This window comes from Schistocerca nitens, chromosome 2 (genome assembly GCF_023898315.1).
Source record: "Schistocerca nitens isolate TAMUIC-IGC-003100 chromosome 2, iqSchNite1.1, whole genome shotgun sequence".
Lineage (NCBI taxonomy): Eukaryota > Metazoa > Arthropoda > Insecta > Orthoptera > Acrididae > Schistocerca > Schistocerca nitens.
In genome coordinates, this window is record NC_064615.1 from 1,308,919 (window position 1) to 1,323,503 (window position 14,585).

The following is a 14,585-nucleotide window of genomic DNA, read 5'->3' on the forward strand; positions in this document are numbered from 1 at the left end:
TTATTGAAGAAATTTCAAGAGGAAAATAATGATGATAGAGATAACATTTTCAGTACACAAGAACATACAGTAGATAAAAGTAATTGTGATTCATTTAATTTAACAGAGTTTTACACTTGGGCAGAAAAGAACAACACTTTATCAATGTAATTTGTAGTAGTTCAGAGATGTGTGTGAATGAAAGAGAGAATGCATGTTGTGAGAATGAAAATGTTGGTGAAAGGGATCTAGTAACTTTAGAAAGAGGAAATAATATTTTGGGGGATAATTTGAATGTGTATGACCTGAATATGTGTAATGATAATGATGTTGATGATAAAGTTGATAATGATGGTAACGGTATTGATGATGATGTTGAGGAAAGGTGTTTCATTAGTTTAAATAGGGAGTTGGGTATACACATGGTTGAAAATGGATTAAATAGTGAGAATATTATAGAAATTCCCAGGGATGTTACCAGGATGAATAAAGCTCGCAAGCTGGGTGTATGTAAAAGTGTGAATTTAGATGTTGCTGGTAAAGAATCTGACTACAGAAATAACGATGACACATGTATAACTTCTTACCTAAGTGAAACTTTTACAGATACTGATGATACACACACATTTCTTATGAATATATGGCTGAACAGTGAAACTATTTCTTTTGACAAGAACTTTAGAAAGATGCTTATTAATATATGTGAAACTGTATGTCCTGAGTGGTGGAAAAAGATGAGATATTTTATTTTTGAAAAGCTGAAGGATAAGTACTTCAATAGTATACAATGTGATTTGGATGAAAATTCTTGGCTATATGAGATAATAGAGAGTACTAATGACAATTTTGTATCTTGTGCAAATTTTATAACTGTGACAAATCATACATGTAATGATATACCATATGATTCTGATAAGTATAGGTTTGGGTAAATTGAAAGTGATTTATTACATGAGGATACAGGTTCTGAGAAAAGTGATCAATTTTGCAGTCCTTATATAAAAGTTCAAATTGGGTCATGGATTGGTAAATGTTTGATTGACACAGGAAGTGAGATCTCGGGAATATCTGAAAGGTTAAGCAAGAAATTGAAAGTGGGGAAAGATTTTGTTGAAATGCCAGTTGTTGGGGTAAAGATAAAAGGTGCTACTGGGAAGAGCAGTAAATTGGTAAAAAGCCAGGCTTTAGTGACATTTTTAATTGAAGGCAAGTTGTTCACACATGGATGTTTTGTAATTCTGGAATTTAATGAGGATTTTCTTTTGGGTATGAATTGGATAGTAAAAGTAAATACAGCATTTGATTGGGTTGGAAGAAAACTTTTGATAGAAACTAGTGAAAGGGAATACATTCAGACAAATTTTGTGAACACACTTGGTGATCAGAGTAATGGAAATTTTGACAGTATCAATTTACTAAAAGAAAATAGATTGGAGAATATTGAAACTCATAGATTTGATACTGATGAAGTTGAATTTGGGAATTTAGTAAATTTGAAAATTTCAGAAACACAAAATTTATCTGGGGAGCAAAAACAACAGTTAGAAAATCTGCTGTGGGAATACAGTGATGTTTTAGTGACATACGTGGTAGGGTAAAGGGTTACCAGTGTGAGCTTCAGGTAAAACCTCATGAACCATTTTTCATAAAACCATACAGTATTGCAATATCAAAAAGACCTGCTGTTGAGAAAGAGCTGAAAAAGATGGAAGGATGTAATATAATAGAAAGGAGTATCAGTCCATATAATAGTCCTCTAGTAATAGTTTCGAAAAAAGATGGTGGAGTAAAACTATATAAACAGAAATCGTAATTTCAGAATTTAAATAACCTATTATCATCTAAAACAAAAGTCCTCCACTGGAATATGCTTGTTAGAACAAAACTACCTGTACAACCAAGTATGTATATTTGCATGTATAAATTAATAATTTGAAGTCACATGTTAATTGAAACTGATGAAAAAACACTGATGTAACAAAGAATGAGAGAAAGATTTATTTTTACTTTTTTACAAAAAAGTCTCCCTAGTGAGCATTTCTGAATTTTTTCTAATTTTTGGAAGCTAAGTCTTCCCTGTGGGTGAAGGCATGCATGTGAGGACATGCATGCAAAGGTATAAGTTTCAAAACCAATTTTAGATAAAGCCTCATGATATATGAGCAGTTTATTGTTGTTTATACTCATGTTGTGGGGAGCAAAAGTACTCTTCACAAGAATGTGATTTGTAGTAATATTGTAGTAGAGAGGTAAGTGTACATAAATAATTGCAAAAAAAAAAAAAAAAATTAGATAATACTGATGTATCTTTAGCTGTACTAAAAGAAGAAAATCATAAGCAAAAAAAAAATAAAAATAAAAAAAACCATGACTAATAAAAAGAAAAAAAAGAAAAAAATTAGAAGTTTAAAAAAATAAATATATATATATAAAAAAGGCAAATATAGAAAAAAAACACTATACTATATATGTCCAGTATCAGTTTTACTGTACAATATGTAAGCATAATGAAATTAACATTGATATATATAAAAAAAAAATTAAATCTTATTCTAGGACATGAGTTTTACCTTCTATTATTTTCAGTCTGTATGCTGTATGTTAGAATATTTTTCATGTATGTTTTATACCATGTATATTTGTCATGTCAAATAATTTCTTTACTTGAATTTTTTGTGTATGAGATTGATGGGGAAGTATCATTGCAACAACAGCCAGTAACAAGTCCACAGATTCAAAGAGTCCAAATTTGGAAGAGGTTATCAGACTGCATCATTAATGTACTAATTGTGTAATACAGATCCATTACTGAGAGTGGTCGGGATTTTGTTGTATATGTCTATAACAACAAAAGCCCTGGGGAGCAGTTGTAATGGATCTGGGAGATGTTATTTTTTTACCGTATTTTTCGATACCGAATTGTAAATGTTTTCTTATATTTTTTGTCAGAATTTATTATAATTTGTCTTATTATATGTTAATTTACCTCTGTTTTTGAGAGTGAAAGCATATTGATTACCATTAGAAAATGTATCGAAGAATAGCAAAGAGACATTACAAGTGGAAGCTTGTGCGTGGTGTAAAATATCTTTGACGTTGGATTCGTCTTTGACTATAAGCAAACTCTTGGTGGGTGTTGACGGAAGAACAATGTGAAGGTCGAAGTCCTAAATAATTCTGAATTATGTTACTATTATTTTTGTATTGACTAAAAAGAAGAAACTACATTTGAAGAAACTGTATTTGAAACACCAAAATGAGAGAAACACTTTGAACCACGTCTTTTCTGCAGCCAACAACGATGCATTGTAGAATCATACTTAGACAACTGAAGCCAAGACTTATATCGCCTTGCAAACGTCTAATGGAAAAGGTACTGTCACGAAATATGGCAAATTTAAGTTAATAAAAAATAGTGAACATATTTTCAACTTGTGTCTTAGCTGAAAAGCCGTATTTCACCGTAATATACTGCGTTCTGGATCCTCGCGGTATTGTTTCCCTAGACACCTTCTGAACGAGTTTGACAAAAGAGTCGTAGATCTCAGGTTGTGTGGGGGATTTTTGTTATTTCTACATCAATGAGCTCTCTAAATTTCTTCCTATTGGCCTTTTTAAAGTTGAACCTTCTTTTGAAAGGAACTTGTTCAGGCTTAACAACTGCTCTGACTGTACAAATTATGGGCCGATGCTGCGTGTGGGGAATTAGCTCCCCAATCAGTTTTCCACACTCACCAGCGAGTTTCGTGCTAACAAAGATGTTATCGGGATTGTACCCCTTCTTCCATCTGCCACTATTAAAGGAGCTTGGCCGTTTCGGGTCATGTATGAGCAGTAGATCGTGTACCTCAGCCCAGGTCTCCGGTTCCACTCCGCTGCTGTCCACTAACAGGCATCCGGATACTTTCAATCAGGTACTGTAGCTACGTGAACTTGGCTGCATGGACACACTTTTACACTGAATTTACGTATCGTGCAATTACAGCCCGTTGTACGAATCCCTGGACCACGCTTTTCCTGTACTCCAGACTGTATTGTGAGTGTAAGCTCCTGGTGAGCGAGAACCGACGGCTAGTTCTGTGTCCACAGAGACGCTCCGGATGTACACGCCGGGCACTACCTCCGATCGCAAATGCGTGAAGTCGTACCGCCTGCCCGCCACCGACAGCTGCCCGGACGGACTCCAGCTGGAGCCTGGAGATGCTGTCTGGATCCCCGCGCACGCCCTCCACCACGACGAGAAGTACTTCCCTGACCCCGAGCGCTTCGATCCGGAGCGCTTCAGCCCGGAGAACAAGCACCTCATCAAGCCCTTCACCTACATCCCGTTCGGTGTTGGACCTCGTATTTGCATTGGTAAGCGATTTTCTGTTCCTGTTAATGTCTCCATCTCCTCCACACGTTTGTATTTAACATAACTAACTTATCGAAACAGACTTGCCACTGCATTTCTACTATTTATGCTTGAAAATTTAGTGAAAACTATTTACACAAACAGTTTATGTATGTGTGTCAGTCACCATCTTCATTGTTAAGCTGTGTCTAGGACACTGGTAACGACAAAAGCATATACACTGTAAAAAATTCTAGAATTCAGTGGCTGCATTCAGTCTCGTGTTTTCCTGGACAGACTCTTTCGTTTCCATGACGTGTAACTGCAGTCACTCTAAACAGTCTGACTGCGATGGTGCCACTGACAGTGAGTTACTAAAACACCATTTTACGAAAATCCTTCAGCAAAGAAACCTAAGCAAATATTCCAGAATTTGAATAAAGAACTGCCGCAAAAATCAGTAGTTTAATAGTGGATAACCAGGTGTACCGAAGCAACTCAAATCACTTAATAAAGGCAAGTCCTGCGGTCCAGACTGCGTACCAGTTAGGTTCCCTTCAGACTATGCTAACCACATGCAATAGCTCACTCGTCGAAAGATCCGTACCTAAAGGTGAGAAAGATGCACATATCACACCAGTACTAAGGAAAGAAAATGCGGACAATGTGCCGAATTACAGGCCTATTTCCAGTGGCATTGTGGGAAATATATTGTGTTGATTTAGCTCGAGGTAAACTGGCTGTTGACTTACAATTCAGAAAATATCGTTCATGTGAGAAACAAGTAGCTCTTTGTTCTTGAGAAATTATGAGTTCTATCGACAGGAGGTCTCAATTTGATTTCACATTTCTGGATTTCCTTGAGGTTTTTGATACCGTTCTTCACAAGCGACTCCCATTGAAATTGCTTGCCTACGGAATACCGTCATACAGTACGACTGGTTTCGTGATCTGCTGTCAGAAAGGTCTCAGTTCATAGTAACTGACGGCCCAGTCATCGAGTAAAACTGAAGCAATGAGGGGCATCCGTAAGGAAGTCTTATAGGTACTCTGTTGTTCCTAATCTATATGAATGATTTTGGAAACGATCTGAACAGCCATCTTAGATTGTTTGCAAATGATCCTATCATTTGCCGTCTAGTAAAGTCATCAGAAGATCAAAACTAATTGTAACATCATTTAGACAAAATACCTGTGTGGTGTGAACAGTGACAATTGACACTAAATAATGAAAATATTGAGGTCATCCTGTAGCCTCCCTCTTACTAATCGGACTATCCTGCTTGCGATATAAAATATGACCGTGGATTGCGCGTATGCCAAATGGATTTTTTCCTAATTGTAAAAGGCTATCTTTCCCAAAGAAGTGATACCAATAAGTAGGAGGAAAGTGTACAACCCACCCTTCTGATGGAAAGTCTAAGAAAAATAAAAGTAATTGAACCGAACAGGGCTATAATTTGGAAAATGAAGGTTATTTTGTGCATTCACTCACGAACAACACTGGACAGAAAGGGGTTCCACTGATCATGAATCCAAAAGTTACACTAATGAACGAAAAGGAAGTAATTAACGGTCGCCAGCCCACTAAGGCAATTTACATCCAAAATCCTATACAAGATGATGGGAAAGAAAAACATGTATTATTAAACACTGACGTGGCAACTAAAGGTTGCCACGTTTTTTTTTACACTAATTTTAAGTGAGTATGTAATGATAAAGTAAACTAAAAAATCACTCTTAAGTTATGTTTGGCATTAAATTTTGAAAAAGACAATCGAGTAATGATTGGAAAGTATGTAAGTAAACTGTATGTTAGTAGTGAACTTCGTTACATGAGCAATGACTTTCAGTGACCTCAACATAACGTCATGAAAGAAATTTAGAAAAAAATAGTAAGCACTTTCGACTTTGCCGTTACTTATTTTGCAAATAGGATTTCATATTATTGTCTGAACAAATGAGTCTCTTTTACTGACTTGAACACTAGAGTACGTACCAAACCAAACAGCCATGTGGTCCTAGCTATATGTAAAATAAATAAAACTTCTGCACTCTTAATTTGTGCATTTCTTTGGATTTGTATTTTTTCCAGTGATTGATTCTTGAAAAATGAAATTGCTTTACTTTAGTCATATTCTGAAACCTCTGTTGTACAACAGTTAATTGAAAGTAGACTGTGGCTAAAATTCTTAAAAGTGAAATTATTCGTTAATAAACTGGCTGTAACTATTCAATTTGTTTCTTAAGACACTCAGTTAGCATATAAAGAAAAAAAGGAACAAGGATCCTGCTTGGTAACAATGAGGACACAATCGCCCTGAATTTAACTGATTATTATTGAAATAAATTTTATCAATCAAATCACATTCAGTTGTGCTGCCGGATTAGCCGTTAATACTTTCTACCGATGAACAGTCTTACTTCAATGCTGTGCATACGACGAAACTCGAAGCCGACGACGAAACTGTGTTGCTGGAACTGCTCCTGTTGTTGAAGATGGTAGAATATTGTGGAGCCACAGCTAATTATAGGAACAGTCAATCGTAATTAATACAGCCTCTTCCGCTCGTCCACTGTCCATACTCCAGCTCTAGACATCTGGCCGGCGCGCGTACATGATGCCGCCGAAAATGGTACTCTCTACTGCGAGAGCGATAACACCACACTTCCGCACACAGCAAGTGCTGGAACCCGTTTCCCTCTCTGCACATGCTCAGCGCAACAACTCCGTACCCAAAGATTTTATAACGCACAAGCACTGCTATTATCGTTGCTAGTCGATGCAAATAACAATTCCTTTGGCTTTTCCCCAGAGCTTATAAGTTTCACAGTAAAACAATGAAACGTCAACAGACTTGTACCTAAATGTACACATACAGTGAAGCAATGTCCTTACTTATTAAAAGAAAGCATTTAAATTACAAATATTTACGTACAATTAAAAGAAAAGTTATATATCGGTAGCTGGTGCCATGCATCCTGCATTTTCAGTGTTACAATCCTTAGAATACTACTAAAAGGAATCTGTTAAATTTCAGTTACACAACAAATTACAAAAATCTGAGGACTGTCGATTCAAATAAATGCCTGGAGATAACAATTACAAATACTTGAATGGAATGTTCACACAGAAAATGTTGTGGGGAAGAGCAACCAAAGGCTGCGTGCCGTTGAGAAAACTTTTAGAAGATGCAAAAGGTCTGCTAAAGCACCTGAATATACGACGCTTGTCAATTCTCTTCTGGAGTATTACTGCGCGGTATGTGAATCTGTATCAGACATAAATTACAGAGGACATCGAAATACTTCAGAGAAGGGCAGCTCGTTTAGCACTGTAACGAAATAGCGGGAGAGTGTCACGGATATGATACACGAGTTGGGGTCGCAATGATTAAAATAAAATAAAATTGCGGCCAAATCTTTCCACGGAATTTCGATCACCAAATTTCTCCTCTGAATGTGAAAGTATTTTATCAACGACCATCTACGTAGGGCGAAATGTACATGGTAATAAAATAAAAAGATCAGAGCTCGCACGCAATGATCCGAGAGTTCGTTTCTCCCCAGCGCTGTTCGAGAGTGGAACGGTAGAGAAACAGTGCGAGAGTGGTTCGATGAATCGTCTGCCAGACACTTAATTGTGAATTGAAGAGTGCTCATGTAGATGTAGATCTAAGATATTTCGTGTGAGTCTGAATCAACGGAACGTTACTTTGACTGTCATTAAGTTGCAAATGTAGTTTAACTTTTAGTTTTATGTACCCAGCCTCAGCTCTTGGTGCGTCATTCAGTTCACTGACCTTGACTGTAGCAGTAAAAACAATTATTAAACATTATTTTGGAGTCTTACGGGCGCTTTGTGAGGGTGCTGGGGGCCAGCGCAGCGTACCACTTGTCCAGTCGAGTCGTACAGAACTTTACTAACGGGTCTCTAATGGAGGTCTTCTCAGAAACTTTCGTCTGCTGATACACCTACAGGTAATTTGAGACTCACTGAGAAACTAATACAGGCACAACAACAGAAAAGGTTAAGTGTGGGCAGCATAAGTTCTGCGTTAGTTATTCAGAAATGTAGAGACTTGCACAAGATAGTCTTACGTGGATAGCTGGCTCAAACCAGTTTTCCGATTAAAGACCACAATAACACCAACAGTAACAACAACAGTTCTTAGTTAAATGCTCAGTCAACCGTGTGTTTTTATGTCACTTACAGCATAAATCGTTAATTCGCTTCGGCCCCCCCCCCCCCCCTCCCATCCCAAACAGGACAGGATCAAGCCAGATGCGCATTGAGGTCACCTTTGTTTGTATTTGGGAATTTGTTTAAGCAGTACAGCTAAACAGATTATAAAGGAAAAAAGTTCCTGGACATCCAGTTGAACTTACCCTGTAGGACAGTATGTTGTGCATGGGACGGCATACACGTGCAGTCGAAATTCGTCAACAAGAAAGGTCTTTTTACGTCCTAATAACCAACCGAGAGAACCCACGAATCCGGACATTGCACGAGACACATTAAACGTGCGCCTAACATTACAAATGGCTCTAAGCACTATGGAACTTTAACATCTGAGGTCATCAGTCCCCTAGACTTAGAACTACTTAAACTTAACTAACCTATGGACATCACACACATCCATGCCCGAGGCAGGATTCGAACCTGCGACCGTAGCAGCAGAGCGGTTCCGGACTGAGGCGCCTAGGACCGCTCGGGCACAGCGGCCGGCTGCCTAACATTACAATTAGCAACATTATTATCAAGTGCATACTTCCGGAAGTCACTGATTCCGGTCACAATGGTAATATATCAAATTAACCAATGCACGCCACAAACTCTAAACTTCACTGTTGACCTAAGGCAGAAATAGTCGTTATAAACTGTTGTGGAGGGAGAGTTTTTGATGTTGTCTGGTTGACCCCAAGCGACAGCTTCAGCTCCCTGATTGGAATGGTTTTCTTTCCTTGTGCACGTTGCTGTCTTTCAACATTGAAGTTTGAGGATTGTGAATTAGGTATGACGGGGGGAGAGTGGGGCGGCTGCCGCGCGACGGACGGATCACCATCAACCACCTCACATGTCCTCCAGACATGTCCAGGAGACACTGCCAGGGGTTTGGCATTTAACACAGTACACCAGCACAAAATCCGGTGATCAGGAATCTTACGAAACCACGTCTCCTCCTAGTGCGGTGAAATTTTCTTCCACAAGCAGTGTTCTGACCTGTTACCGCCTACGCTAGCTCGAGTGCACACTCGTGCGTCAGTAATTTCTGTCACGACTTACCTTAATATCATTTATCGAGAGGCTATAGGATTCTGTTTTAGCCGGCCGGAGTCGCCTTGCGGTTCTGGGCGCTACAGTCTAGAGCCGAGCGACCGCTACGGTCGCAGGTTCAAATCCTGCCTCGGGCATGGATGTGTGTGATGTCCTTAGGATAGTTAGGTTTAATTAGTTCTAAGTTCTAGGCGACTGATGACCTCAGAAGTTAAGTCCAATAGTGCTCAGAGCCATTTGAACCATTTCATTCTGTTTTCTTCGTAGAGCTGCTGCTCACAAGCTATTTGTAAGAGTCACGATCGGCTCGTCATTTAGGATATTTTATCATGATACTGAGAGGTTCGTAAACGAGGGATGTTCTGAAAATACAGTCGAAATTAGATACACCGTGTACATCTTGCTGCTAACGATCACAGCCTCTCTTGAACCACTACGGCCAAAACAGGTTACATTAATTTAATAATTTAGATGACAGTGCGAATCATGAATGAACGAGCCAAAATTGCTCCTCAAATTACTAAACTGAAAAAATGTGAACATCGCTGTTTAGTTAACTCGTCATACAGTAGTGATTTAAGTAATCTCGAAATACATGTAAGATACACATAAGGCAACAGGAATTTGTGTCTAGCTAGAAGAAAGCAGTCTGTGATTGTGTTCAGAAAAAGTAGTGTTTGTGATATTCTGGAAAGTATTAATACAGAAAATGAACTGTAGCTACTTGCTTATTATGAATTGTTCCCCAGTAGGCACTACAAACTCATCACAGTACATTAATGCTGATTAATGAACTACGTCCCCCCCCTCCCCCCCCCCACCACCCCCATGAACCATGGACCTTGCCGTTGGTGGGGAGGCTTGCGTGCCTCAGCGATACAGATAGCCGTACCGTAGGTACAACCACAACGGAGGGGTATCTGTTGAGAGGCCAGACAAACGTGTGGTTTCTGAAGAGGGGAAGCAGCCTTTTCAGTAGTTGTAGGGGCAACAGTCTGGATGATTGACTGATCTGGCCTTGTAACACTAACCAAAACGACCTTGCTGTTATGGTACTGCGAACGGCTGAAAGCAAGGGGAAACTACGGCCGTAATTTTTCCCGAGGGCATGCAGCTTTACTGTATGATTAAATGATGATGACATCCTCTTGTGTAAAATATTCCGGAGGTAAATAGTCCCCCATTCGGATCTCCGGCCGGGGACTACTCAGGAGGACGTTGTTATCAGGAGAAAGGAAACTGGTGTTCCACGGATCGGAGCGTGGAATGTCAGATCCCTTAATTGGGCCGGTAGGTTAGACAATTTAAAAAGGGAAATGGGTAGGTTAAAGTTAGATACAGTGGGAATTAGTGAAGTTCGGTGGCAGGAGAAACATGACTTTTGGTCAGGGGAATACAGGGTTATAAATACAAAATCAAATAGGGGTAATGCAGGAATAGGTATAATAATGAATAAAAAATAGGGGTGCGGGTAAGCTACTACAAACAGCATAGTGAACGCATTATTGTAGCCAAGATAGACACGAAGCCCACGCCTACTACAGTAGTACAAGTTTATATGCCAACTAGCTCTGCAGATGATGAAGAAATTGATGAAATGTATGATGAGATAAAAGAAATTATTCAGGTAGTGAAGGGAGACGAAAATTTAATAGTCATGGGTGACTGGAATTCGAGAGTAGGAAAAGGAAGAGAAGGAAACGTAGTAGGTGAATATGGATTGGGGGGAAGAAATGAAAGAGGAAGCCGCCTTGTAGAATTTTGCACAGAGCATAACTTAATCATAGCTAACACTTGGTTCAAGAATCATGAAATACAGTTGTATTCATGGAAGAACCCTGGAGATACTAGAAGGTTTCAGATAGATTATACACTCCTGGAAATGGAAAAAAGAACACATTGACACCGGTGTGTCAGACCCACCATACTTGCTCCGGACACTGCGAGAGGGCTGTACAAGCAATGATCACACGCACGGCACAGCGGACACACCAGGAACCGCGGTGTTGGCCGTCGAATGGCGCTAGCTGCGCAGCATTTGTGCACCGCCGCCGTCAGTGTCAGCCAGTTTGCCGTGGCATACGGAGCTCCATCGCAGTCTTTAACACTGGTAGCATGCCGCGACAGCGTGGACGTGAACCGTATGTGCAGTTGACGGACTTTGAGCGAGGGCGTATAGTGGGCATGCGGGAGGCCGGGTGGACGTACCGCCGAATTGCTCAACACGTGGGGCGTGAGGTCTCCACAGTACATCGATGTTGTCGCCAGTGGTCGGCGGAAGGTGCACGTGCCCGTCGACCTGGGACCGGACCGCAGCGACGCACGGATGCACGCCAAGACCGTAGGATCCTACGCAGTGCCGTAGGGGACCGCACCGCCACTTCCCAGCAAATTAGGGACACTGTTGCTCCTGGGGTATCGGCGAGGACCATTCGCAACCGTCTCCATGAAGCTGGGCTACGGTCCCGCACACCGTTAGGCCGTCTTCCGCTCACGCCCCAACATCGTGCAGCCCGCCTCCAGTGGTGTCGCGACAGGCGTGAATGGAGGGACGAATGGAGACGTGTCGTCTTCAGCGATGAGAGTCGCTTCTGCCTTGGTGCCAATGATGGTCGTATGCATGTTTGGCGCCGTGCAGGTGAGCGCCACAATCAGGACTGCATACGACCGAGGCACACAGGGCCAACACCCGGCATCATGGTGTGGGGAGCGATCTCCTACACTGGCCGTACACCACTGGTGATCGTCGAGGGGACACTGAATAGTGCACGGTACATCCAAACCGTCATCGAACCCATCGTTCTACCATTCCTAGACCGGCAAGGGAACTTGCTGTTCCAACAGGACAATGCACGTCCGCATGTATCCAGTGCCACCCAACGTGCTCTAGAAGGTGTAAGTCAACTACCCTGACCAGCAAGATCTCCGGATCTGTCCCCCATTGAGCATGTTTGGGACTGGATGAAGCGTCGTCTCACGCGGTCTGCACGTCCAGCACGAACGCTGGTCCAACTGAGGCGCCAGGTGGAAATGGCATGGCAAGCCGTTCCACAGGACTACATCCAGCATCTCTACGATCGTCTCCATGTGAGAATAGCAGCCTGCATTGCTGCGAAAGGTGGATATACACTGTACTAGTGCCGACATTGTGCATGCTCTGTTGCCTGTGTCTATGTGCCTGTGGTTCTGTCAGTGTGATCATGTGATGTATCTGACCCCAGGAATGTGTCAATAAAGTTTCCCCTTCCTGGGACAATGAATTCACGGTGTTCTTATTTAAATTTCCAGGAGTGTATAATGGTAAGACAAAGATTTAGGAACCAGATTTTAAATTGTAAGACATTTCCACAGTCAGATATGGACTCTGACCACAATCTATTGGTTATGAGCTGTAGATTAAAACTGAAGAAACTGCAAAAAGGCGGAAATTTATGGAGATGGGTCTCGGATAAACTGGAAGAACCAGAGGTTGTACAGAGTCTCAGGGAGAGCACAAGGGAACTATTGACAGGAATGGGGTAAAGAAATACGGTAGAAGAAGATTGGGTAGCTTTGAGGAATGAAATAGTGAAGGCAGCAGAGGATCAAGTAGGTAAAAAGACGAGGGCTAGTAGAAATCCTTAGGTAACAGAAGAGATACTGAATTCAATTGATGAAAGGAGAAAATACAAAAATGCAGTAAGTGAAGCAGGCAAAAGGAATACAAACGTCTCAAAAATGAGGTCGACAGGAAGTGCAAAATGGCTAAGCGGGGATGGCTAGAGGACAGATGTAAGGATTTAGAGGCTTATTTCACGAGGGGTAAGATAGAAACTGCGTACAGGAAAATTAAAGAGAGCTTTGGAGAAAAGAGAACACCTTGCATGAATATCAAGAGCTCAGATGGAAGCTCAGTTCTAAGCAAAGAAGGGAAAGCAGAAAGGTGGAAGGAGTATACACAGGGTCTATACAGGGGCAATGTTCTTGAGGACAATATTATGGAAATGGAAGAGGAGGTAGATGAAGATGAAATGGGAGATATGATACTGCGTGAAGAGTTTGACAGAGCACTGAAAGACCTAAGTCGAAAAAAGGCCCCGGGAGTAGACAACATTCCATTAGAACTACTGATGGCCTTGGGAGAGCCAGTTCTGACAAAACTCTACCATCTGGTGAGCAATATGTATGAGACAGGCGAAATTCCCTCAGACTTCAAGAAGAATATAATAATTCCAATCCCAAAGAAAGCAGGTGTTGACAGATGTGAAAATTACCGAATTATCAGTTTAATAAGTCACAGCTGCAAAATACTAACTCGAATTCTTTACAGACGAATGGAAGAACTGGTAGAAGCCGACCTCGGGGAAGATCAGTTTGGATTCCGTAGAAATGTTGGAACACGTGAGGCAATACTGACCCTACGACTTACCTTAGAAAATAGATTAAGGAAAGGCAAACCTACGTTTCTGGCATTTGTAGACTTAGAGAAAGCATTTGACAATGTTGACTGGAATACTCTCTTTCAAATTCTGAAGGTGCCAGGGGTCAGATACAGGGAACGAAAGGCTAATTACAATTTGTATAGAAACCAGATGGCAGATATAAGAGTTGAGGGTCGTGAAAGGGAACAGGGGTTGGGAAGGGAGTGAGACAGGGTTGTAGCCTATCTCCGACGTTATTGAATCTCTATATTGAACTAGCAGTAAAGAAAACAAAAGAAAAATTTGGAGTAGGAATGAAAATCCATGGAGAAGAAATAAAAACTTTGATGTTTGCCGATGACACTGTAATTCTGTCAGAGACAGCAAAGAACCTGCAACAGCAGTTGAACGGAATGGACAGTGTCTTAAAAGGAGGATATAAGATGAGCATCAACAAGAGCAAAACGAGGATAATTTAATGCAGTCGAATTAACTCAGGTGATGCTGATGGTATTAGATTAGGTAATGAGACTCTTAAAGTAGTAAATGAGTTTTGCTATTTGGGGAACAAAATAACTGATGATGCTCGAAGTAG

The 14,585-nt window shown here is 40.8% G+C and overlaps 1 protein-coding gene across 1 annotated transcript in view; it reads left to right on the forward strand.

Annotated features, from left to right (window-relative positions):
* Positions 1–14,585, forward strand: part of LOC126237538 (uncharacterized) — a 219,592-nt gene that overhangs the window by 130,886 nt on the left and 74,121 nt on the right. Inside the window, exon 7 of the mRNA XM_049947724.1 lies at positions 4,069–4,335. Coding sequence (XP_049803681.1) covers positions 4,069–4,335 — 267 coding nt within the window. The remainder of the gene's footprint in view (positions 1–4,068; positions 4,336–14,585) is intronic.